Raw genomic sequence first — 21,350 nt, forward strand, 5'->3', positions numbered from 1 at the left:
TGCGCTTTAAAGGAGAATAGAATTTATGCGTTGTACTTAAGGTACAATTTACCATAAAGCAAACTTTATATATTATACTGCATGGCTGGGAATATTTCCAGTTGGGTCTAAGGTTTTTAATGAATCTAATAAAACAAATACTGATTCTGAGTTCTAATTCGTATTCCTTATCGATTAATATTGCTTGTACTAAATACACATTGCGATAACATGCAGTTCGATAAGTTTTTACTTCTAAATAACAAAGTATTCTAATAAGAATTTGTATATTGACGGCCTCGGTTGTCTAGCGGTTTAGCACACCGCTTTATTTCCGACGGTCGCGGGTTCGATTCCTCAACATTTATATTAAGGAATATGATTGTTTGCATCGGTCTGGGTATTTTCTATGTACATTATGTACGTATTTAAAAAAAAAATGCGGGTAGGAAAATTCCTATATATCGAAATCTATGCACAAAGGCCGTTAGCCCCATTGAACAAATGGCTGCAGGCACCCGAAAAAATTACGTTATATAGCTATATTCACCCCAGTACACCCCACGGCTAATACGCCGCGAGCTAAACAAGATTTATATTATCTAATACCGTAAATGTGCCACCTTAACAATACCAGTCTCATGTGTATGTTTGTATGTCACACCACTATAACACACTTAGGAATTATTTCATGACAATTTTTATTAACTGTGGAATATCTTATACTTATATAAAATTCTTAACGGGGTAAAAAATAGGGGATGAAAGTTGGTATCTAACGACGACATTTTTGAAACTAGAACGATGAATTTTTATAATATATATATATACTTTGGATTTTTATAATTAGTCTAAATATTCAAGGTCACTATACCAAGCAGACGAAGTCGCGCGCAGAACTAGTAAACAATAAAGTCACAGTGATATTAGCAGATAGTGCTATAATATTTTCAATAGGCATGCAAATTTTTATTTAAAAAAACCTGACAATCATCATCATCATCATCATCATCATTATCATCATCATCATCATCTGCTTCTCCCATATCCCATTTATTTGTGGTCGGCGTAATATGATCTTCTCTTCCATTCATCCCTGTTCGCAGTCATCTCGTTATTTATTTCCTCTCTTATCATATCATCTTTCACACAGTCCATCCATCTCTTTTTCGGCCTTCCTCTGCCCTTATAACTATCTACATTTATATGTAACACCTTCCTTAATATATACATCTGACAGTAATATACATAAAATACATTATAACAATCGATATGTAACAGTTTTTGGTTGTGCCGCGCGGGGCCACACACTTACTAGGCAAAGCACCGGTCACAAAAGCACTGCGTACATTAAATCATATAACGGAGCAAATAGATCTATTTTCTTGTTCTCTGAATGAGTTCACGAAGATCGCTTTATTTATTATAAGTTACAATTAATTTAAAAAATAATGTTTGCTGCACTATTGTATTAGGCTAAGACCTGTAAAAATAGACGTAAGTGTGGAAAATAAATAAATAAATAAAAGTGTAAATAAAGTTCTTATTATGTTTTTATAACTATTACTAACAACTCGCCTCGGCTTCACACGGGTATACATGTATTATATACATATATAAACCTTCCTCTTGAATCACTTTATCTATTAAAAAACTACTTCAATATCCGTTGCGTAGTTTTAAAGATTTAAGCATACATAGGGACGGACAGACAGCTACAGCGACTTTGTTATCATTATATATAATAAAACTATCTATACATATAAATAAAATTGGAGCGTCTGTTTGTAATGTTGAAATAACCGTTTTTTACTACACGCATTTCAATATATGTAAATACGGTATATACAACAAATTAACATTTTTTACAATTTTTGTCTGTCTGTCGGTCTGTTTGTTCCGGCTAATCTCTGAAATGACGGTACTGATTTTGCCGGAACTTTTTTTTGGCAGGCAGCTGATGTAATAAAGAATAACATAGGCTACTTTTATTTTAGAAAAATAAACTTAAATGCCACGCGGACGAAGTCGCGGCTAGTATAGTATAAAACTATTATATATTTAGAGCGATTATTTAAAAATTGTCCAAACACACTTAGCTTAACTTCTAAATGAATATCCATTATAAACACAAAATCTTATAATATAGTTTCACAGTTATTTAATTCAACCCCCTTTAAATCCACAATGAAGATCCCTGGGGTATCTCGAAATCCACTTACGAAGTAAGGTGACCCCTCCTCAACTTGCGTGAAGTTCTCAATACCCTTAAATATGATTACAATGTGATATATCTTTAAAATCACTATGAACGTCTGAAAGACTATCACTAACTCGGTAGTCTAGCAGTTACGTCATCGACGGTAACGAGTTCGAATTTGCATGATTAAAATTTTTGTATTCACAAGTATGATTGTTTGTATTGGTCTGGCCAATCTTTATATATGTAATTACAAGTAAAATGTGTTTATGTATTTTTATCAGTTGTCTAGCAGCAATAACATAAGTTATGCTTAGCTTGGGATTAGATGGCACTGTGTAAATAGTCTGAAGTTATTAATATAGATTTTATTTGCCTGTTTGTGTGTCTGTTATTATTCTCTTGGCGCCTCAACGTGTATACGAATCGCATGAAAGATAGATCTCAAATATGAGGTAGAAAAGAACGTACAAATAGAATATACTCCAACTACGATGGCGGTCTCGGTGGTCTAGCGGTCTAGCACACCGCTTTATGACCGATGGTCGCGGGTTCGATTCCTCGCACGGCACAAATATTTGTATTCATGAGTATGATTGTTTGTATCGGTCTGGGTGTTTTCTATGTATAATATATAGTATTTGTATCAGTTGTCTAGTACCCATAACACAAGCTTTAGCTAGCTTAACTTGGGTTTTGATGGAGTTGTGTGAATTGTCCTGAGATTACTATTATTATTCATTTAGTTAACAATGCTTCTAAATGTTTTAGCTAATTATACATTCATGCTAAGATATACATTTACGGGGTAGACGAAAATAATCGAATGTTACCTTATTATCGACCGAATTCGAATTCATGATTCTAAGAACAATAAATAAACCATTATTAGACGTAATTTTTTTTTATCTTTCTTTCATCTTTTAGTCAAATTTCAAACAGAAAAGTCACTTTGGTAAGTGGTGTTATCACCAAATGCTTCGTTAATACTCTGTAGAAATAAAACCTCATTTAGTGATGAAGTTTTTAATTCAAGATGAATAACACTACATATTACAATATAATATTATACTCGTAGGGATCAAAAGGTTTAACATCACTTTTTGCTGAAAAGTCATTGCTCTCCAATGTGTCGTATTTAGCTTTAGTTAACAATTTATCAATAATGTCCTCTAATAATCTATCTTCATCGTAAATGCTTTGTTCATTCTTAGCTATGATCTCCTCGAATTTTTGCCATGTTTCCATATTATACGATCGGATGTATGTTTTTAAAGTTGTATCACATTTAGATTTATCCATATTTTCCTTCATAATATCTATCCAGATATGCTGGAAATAGTCCAATACTTCCCAATTAGGTCTGCGCAGTACGTCTAAACCATGCGCTTTCAAAATTGCATCTTCCTTGTGTAAACTTTCATTAAAAACAGCCGTATTGTACCTTTCTATTAGCGCATATAATTCAGATCTATGCATTGTTTGTTTGTAATTTATTTTATTGTTATCCAACCATGATATCATTTTAGCTGTAGTATCTTCAGGCTTTGGCACATCCAAATCAGCGTCTGTTTCTTGATATTCAGATCCAATGACAACAACGTGGGATTCAGTCAAATGCGGTTGAACCATTATTTGAAACCATTCTATTATGTTAAGCCGTGACGATGTCACCATACTACAATCGATTAGTCCTATCTGAGGAGAGGCAGCAATCAATATATGGTCTTGTGCAGTAGTTGTACTACTTGGTACGGTGTCCTGTATCACTTCATGTGCTATATAAACGATTGGTCTGTTTTCTTCCCTGAACTTTTTCATGTTTATCAAGTAGCGCATCCTTTTAGCTTGTTGTTCAGGGTTCTCTATAAAAATGCACTTGTTAGTCCCAGGTATGTCGTGCCATTTGAAGCCAGATTTCTTGAGACTATCTGACGTGTTAATGTGTAACGGTATGTGATTCTTTTGTATAGGTATCTGCTGTTTTATATAGTAATCAACCATAAGCTGACGAAGTGTAACGGAACTATTATATTTTGGTATTTGTTTTGTGTCATTCTCTTTGATTTTATCACAAAGATCCGGGTATGTTGGTGAGAAATGAGCATATTTTATGGCATCTAACTTTTCCCCGGTATATTTAGCTACATTTTTATAATAATGTGTTTTAAGTTTTTGGTGAACTGGCTCCCCAGTCTTTTGGCATTCCTTTATAATGTGATTTATTATTTTAATTTTTCTCTGTATATCTAATATTTTAGGATCAGCCATCTCCGAGTTTAAGACTGAAAAATAAACTTTGTATAATTATTAATTACATATACATTAGTATACTATACTATACTTACAATTAAATTAAGCGTAATAAAACACAAGAATTTAACAAATAAAAAAAAATGGAAAATATTTCAAGTATAAATAAAAAGTATTCTTGGAACTGAATTCCTCAATAAGAAAATTGTTTTTAAAACATTTGTATATACTATATAGTAGGTATAGTGTATAAGTAAACTTTCCGATCACGTGATCAATTTAGTATAAAAAAAAACAACAAAATTAATGGGTATATTTTCACTTCGATTCTTGAATAAAGTGGTTTAGTTACACGAGGATACCACCCGGCATACAACTTTACGACTAACCGTCTAAGAATATTGTAAACTTGTTAAAATTTAACAAAATAGATATAAAGTACCACATAAAAACATAGAAGCAACATTTCTACGAAAATATACTTTAAAACTACGAAAATACACCGTCCAAATATGGTATTGTTAATGAAATAAATGTACTTACGGTTAAATTGTATTTATTTTTAGTACATAAGACCTAACGTCTGGCACGGTTCGTATCCAGCGATGGATTGCGCGGGGTGACGTCAGAGGGGAGGAGTGGAGAGCGGGACGCGAGGGGAGCGCGGGGAGAGGGCTGGCCGTCGACGTTGCCTACACGCGTCGAAATCGTGATACGCACAAACCTAAGTTTTATGCTAAATTAGCATGCGTCATTAACGACAAATAATTCGCTTCGGTGTAATATATTTCTTGTTTAATATCATATAATTTACTATGTTGCTTATTTATTTAAAACTGTATTAATTGGAGTGAATTTATTTATTTATCTTATTTGGCACTTTGTCTTCATTATAATACTTTTTATTAAAATTTTGCGTTTTTGTACACCCTATTTTTAATTAAGAAATACAAATTATGATGTTATCTAATTATCAACATGTGTATTATGTAAACAATACAATTGAATAAATCTTTAAAAGAACAATACATAATAATGTGGACTTAATATAAACATAGCATTATTGCAATTACTTGCCTATTTTTATCGTAAATTACAGATTGAAGAATATGTAAACTGTATAAGTTATTATTATTTACCAAAATAATTGTCATCTACAATGTCCAATTAATAAATGTTAGAAAAGATGCACATATTTCACACGTGCGTACAATAATAACTGCTGTTGTCCTTTGGTATAAGGAAGCGCGCAAAGAACAGCAGTATTTCTGTCTCTCTCACGCGGCTCGGTTTTATCCCGCGCGACTTGCCAGCAGTCAATGAACGAAATTCAAACTTAGAACGTCGCTTCTTTCGCGTAGTCTTTATTTGACCCCGTGAATTTTATTTAAAATATCTACATATAGTGTTTTTTTTATAATATGTGCTATAATGGATTCAAACTTGAAAAATTATCCTGAAACATGTGGATTACTTAAAAATGTTTTAAAAGTACTGCAGAATGAAGAGGACGTAACTACAGGCGTATCTTTCGCTTCTAAACTAACAAATATACATCCAAAGTCACTTAATTTGTTTATATTATCGGATATTACAAAAATAAGTGATGTCGATCGTTCCGTAGTATATAAAGCGCATAGTGATTACTGTATAAATTTCAATAAATTCCCAACGACCAAAGAGTTGTATGAGGATCTTCAAGGCAAACTACCATGTTATATGGACATGGGTAGATTTAGAACGTTATTAATACAGATGGATTTTTGCTGGAAGAAGATTCGAGAAGATTTGCTAGTCGTCATAGAAAGACCACGAGCCACATACGAGAGATTTCGATATTTCACGAATGTAATGATGTTTGATCCAAAGATGATTTATTTCATATGCGAGTATTATGTCAATTCAAGTAGACAGTTTAAGATATATTCTGGTAAGGAAGAGGATGCGGTTATACGATTAATTTGCGCATACTCCTCGTTTAACGGCGTGCAACATATGGAAATTATAGACAATTTCAATGAACAAAATTTCGAGAATTTTGTAGCTGGTACTCTATTGCCCAGTTTGATGAGTTCAACTGTCATTGTGATCCCAGATATATCGCAACATAACGGGAAGTACATAGAAACGCCAACGTTGGACAGTCTCCGTATAGAGATCATGGAATGGTTGGATAATAACGACATACCATACCACGTGGAGTTGTCCAAATATGAACTGATGTGTTTAGTAAAACAATACACAGATACAAAAGAAAATGTGTATAAAATTGATAATCTGTTAGAAGCACACGGTCATACTGTTTTGAGATTGCCAAAACATATAGAAATGTTAACGCCTGCAGCGTTACTTGCCGAGTTCTTATCAACAAATATGGAACGGGAAGAAGTTGATCTAAAGAAAAGTATCAAAGATGTATTATCTATAGTTGATAAACAGCATTTAAACCAGTTTAATACATATATTTTCAATGAATATGAGATGATGATATTAAAAGACAAGGAGTTGGATAGAAATTGGGATCTGTATATGGCAAATAGTTTAAGCAAGGAGGCCTATGTAGACACAGTGTTGCCAGTATTTAATATGGAATAAAGATGTCATTTATCATGTATTTAAAATAATGTCGTAACGTAGATGGAATAAATTTTTTTTGGAACTTATCTTTTTATTTAACGTAAAATTGAATAATTCTAGAGAGATTGGCCAAAATGGTAGGTAATAAAATAAAGACTGTTTGAGAAAATGATTGAAATGAAGCGTAGAATGAATTAAATTGAAATGAATAAATAAATATTTTTTTTATTCTGGAAAGACTAAAGTTTGTTATCTATTTCACCCATCATGCAGATGCTTTAAGAGAGTGACAAACAAATAGACAAATTTTACTTTCGCCTTTATAGTATTACCCGTAGTATGTATGATTGCCGTTTACCACCACGTGGGCGGTCTGTTTGTCTATCATTTCTTGTCTTGTATAATATAAAATGTATATATATATATAAACTTGCCATGCCCGCGGTTTCAGCCGCATTAAATTTAAATAAAAATATAGCCTACCTATGTGTTATTCTGATATATAACCTATATTACAGTAAAGTTTCATCAAAATTCGTTCATTAGTTTCTGCGTGAAAAAGTAACAAACATCCGTACTCACATACTTTCGCGTTTATAATATTACTAGCTACTCGCCCCGGCTTGGCACGGGTGTACATGTTTTATATATCCTTCCTCTAGAATCACTCTATCTATTAAAAAAACCACGTCAAAATCCATTGCGTAGTTTTAAAGATTTTAGCATACATAGGGACAGACAGCGACAGCGACTTAATTTTATATTATGTAATGATTAAGATATAGAACTCTCACTTAGAATATAGTTATATCTGTCAGGTGTGATGCTACAGTATATATAATAGTTAGAGAAAATCAAGCATTTCAGTATCAAGTTAATCATAGTATGTTAATAATGACATACATTTATTATACAATGCAAATATATCATTTAAATGTATTAATAATACTGTTGAAACGGTATCTAGAAACTTCCCACGTCCTAATAATTATATAATGGTGTAAACCTATAATTTTGACGTCAGGCGGCCATTTTGAACAGGCTGTTGTGGCCGGGAGTAGGTTAAGTTTCGCGTGAGGTCTAGACGAGGCGTGATCAATCTTATTACTGATTAAGATGATGTTAGTATCACATTTTATTAAGTATGCTACTTATGATTTTTTTTTAATTATTTAATTGAATATTGTATGTATGACGACCTCGGTGGTCTAGCACACCGCTTTACGTCCGATGGTCGCGGGTTCGATTCCTCGCACGGCACAAACATTTGTATTCATAAGTATGATTGTATCGGTCTGGGTATTTTCTATGTATATTATGTCTGTATTTATATCATCTGTCCAGTACCTGTAACACAAGCTCTGTTTAACTTGGGACTACATGGCGCTGTGTGAAATCTGAAATATTACTACGATCAATAGGAGCAATTATTAGCCCCCTCAAGTATGGTTAAATCTTCTTACTTACATCAAAAAGTATTGCATCTGGCACCCCCATCTATGATTACAGTCGCAAGCGTGTTTTTTCTACAGCGTCCCGCAAATCCACACAAAGGATATTAAACACATTGTTTTGCTCTTTCTGGTGGAGCAATAAACTGAGTTATGAACTTAATGCGTTATTACGGCCACATACATTTCCCTGATGCTGTACTTTACTTATTTTCTTTATTAATCACTAGTTTTAACTTGCGACTTCACTTGCAATGTTAAATACCAGAGGTCGAGACTGAGCATAGTTGTGTTAAATGAAAGAAACTGTAATATTTCAAGAATCGCAGCTATAATTGCTTAGGTCTCAGCAATAGGAGACATGCAATGTAATAGATGGATAGCAAGATGATGGATATATCTATATGTTTTATATTGGATACTATACCATAAAAAGCCGAAAAGCTATACTAGTCAGATTGTTTATTAATCCAATAGCAAAAATAAGTTTATTCCTATGCAAAGAAAAAAAAATTTCCTTGAACTTGCTACACAGCGCTATCTAATTACAATCCAAGCAAAGTTGGTGATATTATATGTAGATACATATACTCCAATGACTTTTTTTATTTATAAAGACATACATAAGACACTCGTATATAGAAAATACATACACATAAGATAAAAACAAATATAGTAAAAAAAAAATAATTTTTATTGTACGGGCATCGAACTCACGACTATAGTGCGTATAACCGCAACACCACCAAGTTTAATATACCCTTATATTCGAATTCTGGAGGGAATTACATTAAAATTTAATCATCCATTTATCAACAGACATAATCAGACTGAAATATCACGCCAACATGGCTTCAGGGTACAGATGTCCCAGATTCGTACTACGTAATAACTGGCTGTACAAATTGTCCCTATTAATAGCTAAAGGGTTGAGTTCAAATAGATATCAGTGGCCAGAGATAGGGTTGAATGTTTTAAACCCACAAAAACAAACAGTGGGTACATATATCTCTAAATGAACAATCATTAATGTTTCCACATATATATATATGTATATGACGGCCTCGGTAGTGTTGCGGTTTAGAACACCGCTTTACTTCCGATGGTAGCGTATACGTTTCTTTGCACGGTAAGTTAACAAACTTTTGAAATTGGCCAAAGAATACAAATGTTTGACCCGTGCGAGTTCGAACTTTCGACCATCAGAAGTGAATCGGTGTGTTAAGCCACTAGACCACCGAGGCCGTCTTATAAATTATCATTTCTGTAATGATTTAGGAATTATTAATAATAATCTCAGGACAATTCACATAGGGCCATCTAGACCCAAGTTAAGCTACCTAAAACTTGTGTTATTAGTACTACATAACTGCTACAAATATATATTTTTTTCGTAAATACATATATATTGTACACATAAAATACCCAGACCGATACAAATAATCATACTCATGAATACAAATGTTTGTGCCGTGCCAGGATCGAACCCGTGGCCATCGGAAGTCAGGCGAACTGCTAAACCGCTAGATGCTAGATGCCATTGATTTAATCACGGAACTAGTTACAAACAAATCTATCTCTCATTACGTAATAGTTTGCAGTTGTTGGTTTAATCGTTCGCCATTGAACCAAGTAATAGTGGTATCTTAACTCGGAACTACTAGTTTTCGAAGTTTGGTAAACTTGATTGCAGCAATGGACATTCAATTATTAACATTAATTTTTAACTAGCTGTGCCCGCGACTTTGTCCGGGTGAAATACTGACATTGACCAAATAAAAAAATAAAATGTTCTTTAAAAAAAAAGTTTCATCGTAAAACGATATTTTATATTATTTTAGCCCCTTATATTTATTTATATTTAATCAACAGCCTAAAAATATAAGTTTAAAAGAAAGTCCTAAGTAAGTACCTATGTAATATAATGACTATTCATTATACACACTTTCTTCTAATTATAGAATAGAATAGAAAATCTTTTATTCAAATAAACTTAATTTAAGCACTTTTCAATAGTCATAGTTATCTATCTTTTAATCTACTGCTCATTCGGAAGACTGTCTCATCATAAGAAAAACGAGCAAGAAACTTGCGTGTTGCTCTTTTAAATAATCGTTGTAAATTTACATTTTTAATTCGAAACGTGAAACAAACTACCTACTTGCACTAATTTATTCAGTACATATATAAAATACACAATAAGATTAAATCAGTCGTAGTGATAAGAGCAGACCAGTCCTTACAAGCAGCACTCGTTCACGAGTATGAGGTTTGAGCCAGGTATATCTGCGCTCAGAAGGCGCACTGGAGTTACCGACATCATCCAAAGAATCGCGCAGCTAAAGTGGCGTTGGGCTGGTCATGTATGCCGAAGCAAAAACAACAGATGGGCATACAGATCCTTAATGTGGTGACCTAGGATGGGAAGCAGAAGCGTAGGCAGACCAACTGCCAGATGGTCTGATGATATCAGGAAGACGGCAGGACCGACCTGGACAAGACACGCCACAGACAGACTGAAGTGGAAAAATGTGAAAATTATGCAAGAGGAATACGTTTAGCAGTGGACAAATATATGCTGAAAGAAAGAAAAGAAAAGAAAGAATATCTGCGCTCGCCCATATTCTACCATCACGCCGCCGAATGTCTGGACATTTTAGTGAGCATGACTACTGAATACAGTCAACTACGTCATAGCTACTAAAAATTACCAATAGTATAGTATTCGCATTTTACATAAGAATGCATGTCGCAATCAATAAAACCGCTATGCTATCATGTTTCAAGAAAGCTTTGCGTGTAATAGCTTAGACTGCATCATCACTTAACATCAGGTGAGGTTGCGGACTAACACGCTCAAATCTATGCATATAAATAAAATTGGAGTGTCTGTTTGTAACATGTTTTTTACTACACACATATGAATATAAATATGGTACATACACCAAAATAACATTTTTTCTGTCTGTCTGTTTGTTCCCGCTAATCTCTAACGTGGCTGGACCGATTTTGACGAGACTTTTTTTGGCAGATAGCTGATGTAGATAAGGAACTTAGGCTACTTTTATTTTAGAAAAATAAAATAAAATTCCACGTGGACGAAGTCGCGGCTACAGCTAGTACATAATATTTTCTTTCTTATTAATAATAATAATAGTTTTAAAAACATAATAATGATTTAAAAAATAAAATAAAGAATTATTATCATTATTTCAAGAAAGCAATTTTGACAATACAGCACCGATGTCTACCTAGTGAGGTCCTATTAATCATCAATTACATTCGCATCAAGTTGAAGCAGTCAGGCGAACTCGGAGTGTCTGCAAGGGTCTGAAGTAGGGTTCACCAAGAGACCTAAACTTATTTGACAATCCAACCAACTTCAATGAAGAGGGTACGTCAAATGTTTGCGATATAAGTAAATTGAAATGTAAGCTAGGTACACACGGGCGGAGTTTCTACGACGCTTGGAATAACAGAGGAAAAAGCGCGCTGTGTTGAAATTGATATCAATATTGGTTTTAGAATTATTACAATAAAAAACAACGGCATATTATCAGTCGAATACTCATACCGATGGTTCCGAAAAAAAACATTGTTTTTAATAATATGTACCTATCCTATTTGACAGCCTCGGTGGTCTAGTGGTTTAGCACACCGCTTTCCTATCCGATGGTCGTGGGTTCGATTCCTCGCACGGTACAAACATTTGTATTCATGAGTATGATTGTTTGTATCGGTCTGGGTATTTTCTATGTATAATATGTATTTATTTACAAAAAAAATCTATCCATGTATTTATATCAGTTGTCTAGAACCTATAACACAAGCTCTGCTTAGCTTGGGACTAGATGGCGCTGTGTGAATTGTCCTGAGATATTATTATTATTATCATATGTTCGAAATGTAGGTAAGTCCTCATAGAAATAGAAATAATCTGTATTCAAATAAACTCATTCCAAGCACTTTTGAATAATATTAGATTTATTGTATTAGTACTAGATGGTGATAGTTAGTAGGTCACTACTCGACCATCAAGACCCAAGTATCTTCTCTAATGTATTCTCTCTCCATTAGTCGCTATTGCCTCACCCGACATCTCTCAGCCGCCAAGCAGCTTAGCTAGCTGTTTTGGTCAGACGGTGAGATATGTCAGTGAAATAACAGAACAAGTAGGCATGACATCTTAGTCATCTTGAATGGCAACGCATGAGTAGTATCACTGGCACCAGAATAGGACATGATGTCCGTAGTGCTGTTCATGATAGGCGATGGTTACCACTTACCATTAAATGGTTCGTCAGCTTGATTGTCATTACCACTTCGGTGGTCTAGAGCAGTGATTCCCAAAGTGGTCTATATCGACGCCCAGGCATCTAGGACAAACTGCAAGGGGTCTACGACAGCGGTCATCTTGTTGTTTTTACTTTATGTTTTTAACACTAAACTTTACTATAGTTAGAAATTTACAAAAAATAAATACCAGGTAAGAATGGATGGACTACCCAAAACCGAAAACTATGGCAACGGGTCTGCGACACAAAAAAGTTTGGGAACCTCTGGTCTAGAGTCTAGGTCTAGGTCTTGGCACACCGATTTACTTCTGATGATCGCTGATCCGCTTCCTCGCACGGTACGAACACGTGTATGATTGTTTGTATCAGTCTGGGTGTTTTCTATGTATATTATATTTGTATCTACAAAAAATGTGTATCTAAATATTTTTATTAGTTGCCTAGCACTCATAGAACTTGTCCTGGAACTAGATGGCATTGTATTGTAATCGTCCTGAGATATTATAAAAAAGTGCCGACAGTGTGGTCAAGACCTTACCTCTGGAGCGCGTAACTCACGTGACGTCACGCGTTATCTCGTCCCCAACTGCTAATAGTTTAACTAGTTCAGAATGTTGTGTGGACCCTCCCGGCGACGTGGCTAATGACTTGTGTGGTAACGGGTTTGATTTTCGACGATTACATTTACCTAGCTCTGTCTCTTGTTTCGTTCGCGGTGTGAATAAATATGGTCACAAAATCTGAGTTGTTTATCTGAGATCTATTAATAATTTAAGTAATCTCATTTTCATTGTAATCAAGTGTGTTTATCAACTAATGCAGTCGTGTTAAAGTCACGGCCCGCGGGCCGCATCCGAATTCTGGGTTGTATCAATAAGGCCCGCAATCGCAATGTATCACAGATATGAGTTGTAACAACTGTATATTAGAAAGAAATAAAAAATATTTATTCAGTGTTTTTCAATAATGTTACAATATGTAAAAGATATGTTGTACTATATAATTAAATAATAAAAAGATTGTATATATAATGTAATTTATTGGTAGGCCAGAGAAAAAAAAAATTAATAATTAATTTATGATTTAATATTTTTAAATAGCAACATTCATAGGCACGATAGTTAATTTTCCTATAATATAAAAAGCATTAATCGAATAAAGAGTTGTTATTTATTAATATAATTGACGACCTCGGTGGTCTAGCGGTCCAGTCTACCGCTTCACGACCGATGGTCGCGGGTTCGATTCCTCGCACGGCACAAACATTTGTATTCATGAGCATGATTGTTTATATCGGTCTGGGTATTTTCTATGTATAATATGTATGTATTTACGAAAAAAAAAATATTTATGTATTTGTATCAGTTGTCTAGTACCCATAACACAAGCTTTAGCTAGCTTAACTTGGGTCTAGATGGCGCTGTGTGAATTGTCCTGGGATTATTATTATTATTATTATTATTATTCAAGATTTAATTCAGGCAAAAGGCAGTTAGAAAATAAATAGGTAACATTTCAAAATAAGCAGCGTTCCAGTTTCAGGCCACACCCTTTGAAATTTAAATCCGATCTCATGCATTGAAACCCCATTGTAAGGTTGGTTTCTCATTACACGAGCGGAGCGGGGCGTGTGACTGTCTGTACATCACAGAATACATTGTAACTTTGGTAGAGATAGATTTTGTACAAATTCTACTACGCGCGGGGTTTAGCACACCACTTTATTATCAAACCACAGTCCCGAGTTCGATTCCTCGCACGATGCACACATTTGTAACAAAACAGCATTTTTATGCTTTATTGTAAAAAAGGCAAGCTTAATGCCATAAGTCCTTCTGCGGGCTTTGGAGTGCCCTCTTGTCATGCCAACAGCATTAGAGTAGTCAGAAAAATAATATTTATAATTTATCCGCTATCCGCTACCCGCTCATCACTGTGTCCTCATACTGAACCCCACTACGTTAATGGCGGACCTCACGTTCCATATTTGCATGTGACACGTCCCAACCAAACCCTAGTTACATAATTTTTCATACATTTCGCTACTGATTCATCGGTAGGAAGCGTTATTTCTATCGACCCCATTCTGCTATTGTTAATTGTATTGGAACTTGATATTTTTATATTTGTTTATCGTCCAATCAGTTTTTTATGTAAAGAAAATGGCAGCCGATCTTATTGTCCAACTTTATAGAAAGGCCAAACATCGTCGCACACGTAAACATACAAAAACTACTGAACGGATTTTGACGAAACTTTACAGTAATATAGCTTATACGAATAATACAAGCTATAAATTTCATGCAGGTGAAACCGCGGGCGCAGCTAGTATTAGGGATATTACTATTAATATTTAAAACATTGAAGTGGAAAAATCTACCTAGATTTTTGTAATCTTACCATTACACGTTCAGTGGACAAATTATTGCTTAAGAAAAGAAAGATAAGGACTGGATACACGTGGTTCACAATTTTTTTCAGCATTTTTACTCTCGAAGTTTGGCTTTGTGCCAACCGACTTGAGAATACAAGCCTATGGTCTCTCAAGTTGTCAGAGGATAACAGTCGTTAAAAGCAGTGATTTAGGTCATTTTGCAATCGCGTTTTGAGAAAATATGTTACTTTTTTTTTTAACTGGCATGTTGAACAAGCTAACGGCTCATCTGATGGAAAGTGGTAGTGGCCTGTATACAAATAATAATAACTCTGGAGAATTCACACAGCGCCATCTAGTTTCAAGCTAAGGAGGGCTTGTGTTATAGGTATTAAATACAAATATTTTTTTAATTTTTTGCATATCTATATATATAAAAATGAATTGCTGTTCGTTAGTCTCGCTAAAACTCGAGAACGGTTGAACCGATTTGTCTAATTTTAGTGTAGAAATCTGCGTGGAAGTAAAGGGAAGGTTTAAACGGTGATAAAATATGAAGAAATTTCATGTAAAATAGTAAAAACAACAATTATATTTTTCCATACAAACGGTATTACCTGTCAAACATGGTGCGTTTAGGAATTTATTGCGTAACTAAACTTCAAAAAACATACGACATATTTAATTTTGAGGCGGAATGGAGTTTGCGGGGTCAGCTAGTATATAATATACATAGAAAACACCCATACCAATATAAAGAATCACAGTCATGAATGTCATATATTCATATATCGCATTCTTGCTCTCTAATATCTATATATAATATTTATATATAGGTAAAGATTAGAGAAAAAGTGAAAATATAAAATGTTATATAATAGATAGAAAACTAATTACATTGAGCACGTAATTAAACCCCATATATACCTCTTTTGCCTCTCACTGACCCACGGAGATCAATAAAAAAAAATACTACGTAAAGAGCAAAATACAAGATGCGTCGTTTCTTATGAACAAACAACAGTTAATCTCTTACTTCGCTTTTGATGAAACTTCTCAAATACTGCAAGCTTATTAACTTGAACAGGATTAATTACAAATTGAGATGTTGTTTTACAAACAAGCTGAATAATATTTTTATTCTTTGTTCCAGGTAAGGAAAATGAAGCATATTAAAAGATATCATCTTGTCTACGGGTCTATTTATACGCGACGGAGAGCACGGTTTTATAGATTGGAAGGTATTTTGCATTTAATTTCTATAATTTACTACTGTGAGTAGTAAATTATAAAAGTGAACTAAATGAACTCTCTGTTAATAATTACTGAAAATAAGTGGCTAGGAATGTATGTATGAGTGAAAATTAAATAAAAAAATCTGTAAAGTAAATTTTGAATTATACATTACAAAAATCTTTGGTCGTTTTAAAATATGATTTCAGTGCAGTACCGTCTTAGAATTGTTAAAAATAGCTGAAATATTTTTTGACACTATTCATTTCACGAAAATGTGAAATAAACCTTTTCAATTTTTAATTATTATTTTCTCATTCCCACTATTAAAATCTAACTATACTAAAAAAATACTATTTCTAGTAGGAAAATCACTAATAAGTAGTAAAACTGATCCAATGGTAATTTCATGGATGTGCACACAAATAATCTTTAGTATTTTTTAATTTAAATAGTCTTGTAATATTTTTTTTTAAATACATAGCTTTGTACGAGTTTAATCTGGTGTAGTCAATCTCGTTCACTATTTTGATATTATAAACTCTAGTGCGCTAATCGTTAGGTGTAAATTGTTCATATCAGAAAGTACACAAGAAATGTTTGTAAATATATGGAAATATAATATAATGAAGTCAAAATGAGATCAATACGTATTAGTATGGACGTTTCTTTTATTAATATTTTAATTGGAAAACTTGTTTCATTACTTCAAGGCAGAAGTTTTACTTGAGTTATTATGCTGGGAATTTATGACTAATATTAATGTACTTCGTAAGGCGTTCCCATTTCTTTTACTTCCATGAATTGTTTTCAAATAACATATTAATATTAAATGTGTAACTGTCTGTCTGACTGTTGTCATTTTAAAACTTAACTACCGAACTGATTTTAATTATATTTGGTGTGATGGTAGATTGTATTAAGAGAACTGACCTAGATTAGATTTATCTAAAAAAGCTGATAGTGTCGTGGAAATCAAATTAAAATACATATCATTATACATGTCGATCTGTTACACACTCTTATGATAAGTGGAATTTACTTCAATCTAAAAAGAACTCAGATTTTATTCTTTTCAAGTGATACTTGTACATGATCATATACAAATTCATGTTTAAATAAAATTAGGGAAAATGTAATGACCAGTAGCATACGCTATTGCATATTTATTAAAAGGAAATAATTTGTTGAGTATCAAATACATAATAAATATACCACGCAATTTAATTTAAGTATAAGATTGATATAAAATTTAGTAAAAGACTTCTAAAGTACATGTTCATTAGAATCTACTTTGTAAAATGCTTCTAATGTTCTTCATTTAAATCTACTGAAAATTTGAAAAGGAGGGTCGGAGATCAAAAACAGCGCCCTCGCAGTACCTCTGACGAATGCAAAGATCTATTCCTTTTGTTGCACGTGAATAGAATGTAAAACTTCCTATCGTATAAAGCCAGCAAAGAGTTAATGCAAATACAAACACACGAAACAAAGCGGTGTAAGTCGGAAATTTTAAAATTCGCTCTCAACCGGTATCGATGTACGGATATACACCTGCGTTGAAATATCTCAGTGCTGAAACACTCCTAAGGGATCATTTCATTAGTCAATGATTTAAATATCAAAAGAATACATTTGGAGCGTTTGGATTCAGCGGTATTCATTACGTATACCGTTTCAAACGGTTTTATTATATCCTATCGGGTGGGTTCGATATTTGAAATTGTTTCTGCTCTTTATAGGAGTCGGTTTAATTAGGCGATGTTGGTGATACGGAATGTAGTTTTGAGTTTTGTCGTTATATTGTACTGCTCTAATAGGTATATATGTACCTATGTATTATCTATAATTTCATGATAACACGTAAGTAAAATTGACTAACTGTTACCTGTGACTTCGTCTATCTTTTGTTATAAAACACGGTATACGTCCTGATACAGTCGTCCTTCACGTAAAATTTGTAAGATCTTGAATGTGTAAGAGACAGACAGATAGAGACATATTTACACACACCAATGTTACTCATGACCATTAGAAATTTAAATTATATTTTTTTATGTACCCTTTATTACAAATGTTGATTGACCACTATCTACTCTCTAAGAAACATATGTATTCATAATTATTAGCTGGTTTCAGCGACTTCTTTTTCAGATATAAAACTCTTATGTCCTCCTCATGCTACAATTTATGTTTATGTAAATTTCATTCAGATACGTTCAGCCGTTTAGTAGTGATAAAGTAACATACATATAGTCACGCTTATGTATTTATAATATTGGCATGGATTCCGTTAATCATTTATTAAGAAAATGTTCACGAAATTTTTATAATATATATATATATATGTATTTGTGGCTTTGTAATTACAACTTTATATCGAGTTATGTCTTGTACATATACATATATACAGACAGAATTGAATACCAACACCAACTATTAAATTTCACTATAAATATTTCAAATGCCAGTTAATACCATATTTTCACTCATATTGTTTTTTCGCCGCCAACATAATATATCTTTGTGTTGAACATGAGTATAAATCGTTAGGCGATTATATCGATACGTGATTTTACTGCTCAACAACTAGAACCATTAATACGAACAAAACATTTTCCAATTACAAAAAACTGATTTTCGACCTTACACCCCTTCTTATACGGGTCACGTGAAGTGTAACGTACGAGAATATAGAACGATGGTATTCAGGCGGCGATCAAGAGTTTTATGACGTACGATAAATATACAATTAAATGTCGTTTGTTGGACTGTCTGTGTGTAATAAATATTTAATGTCAAATGATTTTGGTATTACACGTGTTTTAGTTTTATTTTTATACTCATTATTTTTTTATATAATCGATAATGTCGATGTTTCGTTGTTTTTTTATAACAAATAAGTCGTCAACTGCATAGGATGGTGATTTTTTCGGACTATTCTAATGCTATTGGCTGCAGCTGGCCGTACAGCTTCACCGCCAAGCAGCTTTCTTTTTAGGCCGTGTTTTGATTAAAAGGCATTGAAATTACAGCATATAAAGGCATGATAGCCTAGTCCTCATGAATAGCAACGCATGAGTTTTATTCGGACTACTCTAATGCTGTTGGCCGCATGGCCTTTACAGCTTTAGCGGACGATTTGGACGAGTGTAGCTAGCATTCCAAACCCGCGGAAGGACTTATAGAATGGCTGAAGGCCAACTCCTGCTTGACGGATACGACTTTAGTCTGAGGACGCCGCTAGTGAATGTAACGAATCTTAAACATTTATTATACAGCAGCCCTTTTTTACTCATTCTTCTTGTGTTGGGTCTGGATGTGTGGTGGAATAAAAAAATATGACTATTCAAAAGTGCTTACATTAAGTTTATTTTACTAAAGATTATTTCTATTACTATGACTTTTAATTTGGTATCTGACAATATTGTGGTTCTGATAGAAAATAATTCATTCACATCCGAAACCATAGGTTTTTACATATTCTTATTCTGTCCGATGGGATAAATAACATAGAGTGGATTAATGACAAACAAATATATCTATTTTAGATTTAGCAATATCTGTATGTAGATTTGTAAGTATACTTAAAAGTGACTTGGACTTCAATTCAAAGATTCTAAGGGGCCGAAACACCGACATGGCATGTAGAGCCTTATGTTATGGAACTACTGCAAAATGCATTACAGTAGTCCACTATGTAACTGTATTGTAGACTACAAGTGGGGCAGAATAGTGCGGCTCTACTATAAACACCTCTTAGAAAATTGTATGGTAGCAAATACATTAAAAAAAATGCTATCGGTTCTGGCCCCAAAAAATACCCAACAAATGTCTTCTCTTATCTGGAAGTGAAGTTTCTTAAACATGAAGCTTTATAAAAGGCAAAGTTACATCAGCGCTCCATTAGTGGGTGACTGGCGAATTTCATGACACCGCCGGCCAAATGAAGTGGAAATTGGTCAAATAGATACACATTCCGTACTGCGGACGATACTCCACTCACAGAGGAAATACATACAGTAGTTTAACTCCATTTATATTGATGTTAAATCAAAGTTATGCTCTAGATAGGCTGTTTCTTCGAATTGTAGTAGTTCATTTATGCAAACAAATGAATTACAGATAATAATAAATAACCCTGGACAATTCACACAGCGTCATCTAGTCCCACGGTAAGCAAAGCTCGTGTTATGGGTACTGATATAAATACATAGATATTTTATTTTTGTAAATACATAATATTATGTATATTATGTATTTACAAGAGACCGTCTTATAAATTATCATTTCTATAATGATTTAGATATTATTAATAATAATCTCAGGACAATTCACATAGAGCAATCTAGACCCAAGTTAAGCTACCTAAAACTTGTGTTATTAGTACTATATAACTGATACAAATATGTATTTTTTTCGTAAATACATATATATTGTACACAGAAAACACCCAAACCGATACAAACAATCACAGTCACGAATACAAATGTTTGCACCCGCGATATATACACAAAGAGCTAGCTGTACCCGCGGCTTCACTCGCGTGAGATTAATAGCCTATGTGTTATTCTGATGTGTAAGGTATATTATTGTAAAGTTTTCGTTAAAATGCATTCAGTAGTTTTTTTTATAATACTATGGTGGCAAACAACCATACGGCCCATCTGATGGTAAATGGTTATAGTAGCCTATGGACGCCTGAAACACCAGGGGTGTCACGTGCGCGTTGCCGACCCTTAAGGAACCTTAATATACCCTTCATGAAAAACTCTTATGCTGTAGTCTTTACATGAAAGAGAAACAAACGTCCATCCAACCGCACTCAAAAACTTCCGTGTTTATAATATTAATAAGATTAAGCACAGTAATATTAACAGATTATTGGTAATCGGGTATCGGCCGAGAAAAGTCGATGTCAATAGTTAATAATCTATACTTCTTCATGAATACACCACTAATGGTCTTCGGCCAGTGGTGGACTATTG

General features: G+C 33.6%; 3 protein-coding genes across 3 annotated transcripts in view; 2 read left to right on the forward strand and 1 right to left on the reverse strand.

Moving 5' to 3' along the window:
- Positions 1-21,350, forward strand: part of LOC131846224 (uncharacterized) — a 658,396-nt gene that overhangs the window by 422,379 nt on the left and 214,667 nt on the right. The gene's annotated exons all lie outside the window — the stretch shown is intronic.
- Positions 3,208-5,012, reverse strand: LOC131846226 (uncharacterized). Its single transcript, XM_059195479.1, has 2 exons — positions 4,976-5,012; positions 3,208-4,464 (listed from the first exon to the last, which is right to left on the reverse strand). Exon 2 carries the CDS (start codon positions 4,448-4,450, stop codon positions 3,233-3,235), a length of 1,218 nt encoding a protein of 405 aa, XP_059051462.1. The 5' UTR covers positions 4,451-4,464; positions 4,976-5,012; the 3' UTR covers positions 3,208-3,232.
- On the forward strand, positions 5,815-7,144 carry LOC131846227 (uncharacterized). The gene has a single exon (XM_059195480.1). The coding sequence runs from the start codon at positions 5,864-5,866 to the stop codon at positions 7,025-7,027; it is 1,164 nt and encodes a 387-aa protein (XP_059051463.1). The 5' UTR covers positions 5,815-5,863; the 3' UTR covers positions 7,028-7,144.

Source organism: Achroia grisella, unplaced genomic scaffold, assembly GCF_030625045.1.
Source record: "Achroia grisella isolate CSIRO2021 unplaced genomic scaffold, CSIRO_AGI_Agris_v1 utg507, whole genome shotgun sequence".
In the NCBI taxonomy this organism is placed as follows: Eukaryota; Metazoa; Arthropoda; class Insecta; order Lepidoptera; family Pyralidae; genus Achroia; species Achroia grisella.

Excerpts from the sequence above, each read along its gene's own strand:
- LOC131846227 (XM_059195480.1), top strand. The coding sequence starts at position 5,864 with ATGGATTCAAACTTGAAAAATTATCCTGAAACATGTGGATTACTTAAA.
- LOC131846226 (XM_059195479.1), bottom strand. The coding sequence starts at position 4,450 with ATGGCTGATCCTAAAATATTAGATATACAGAGAAAAATTAAAATAATA.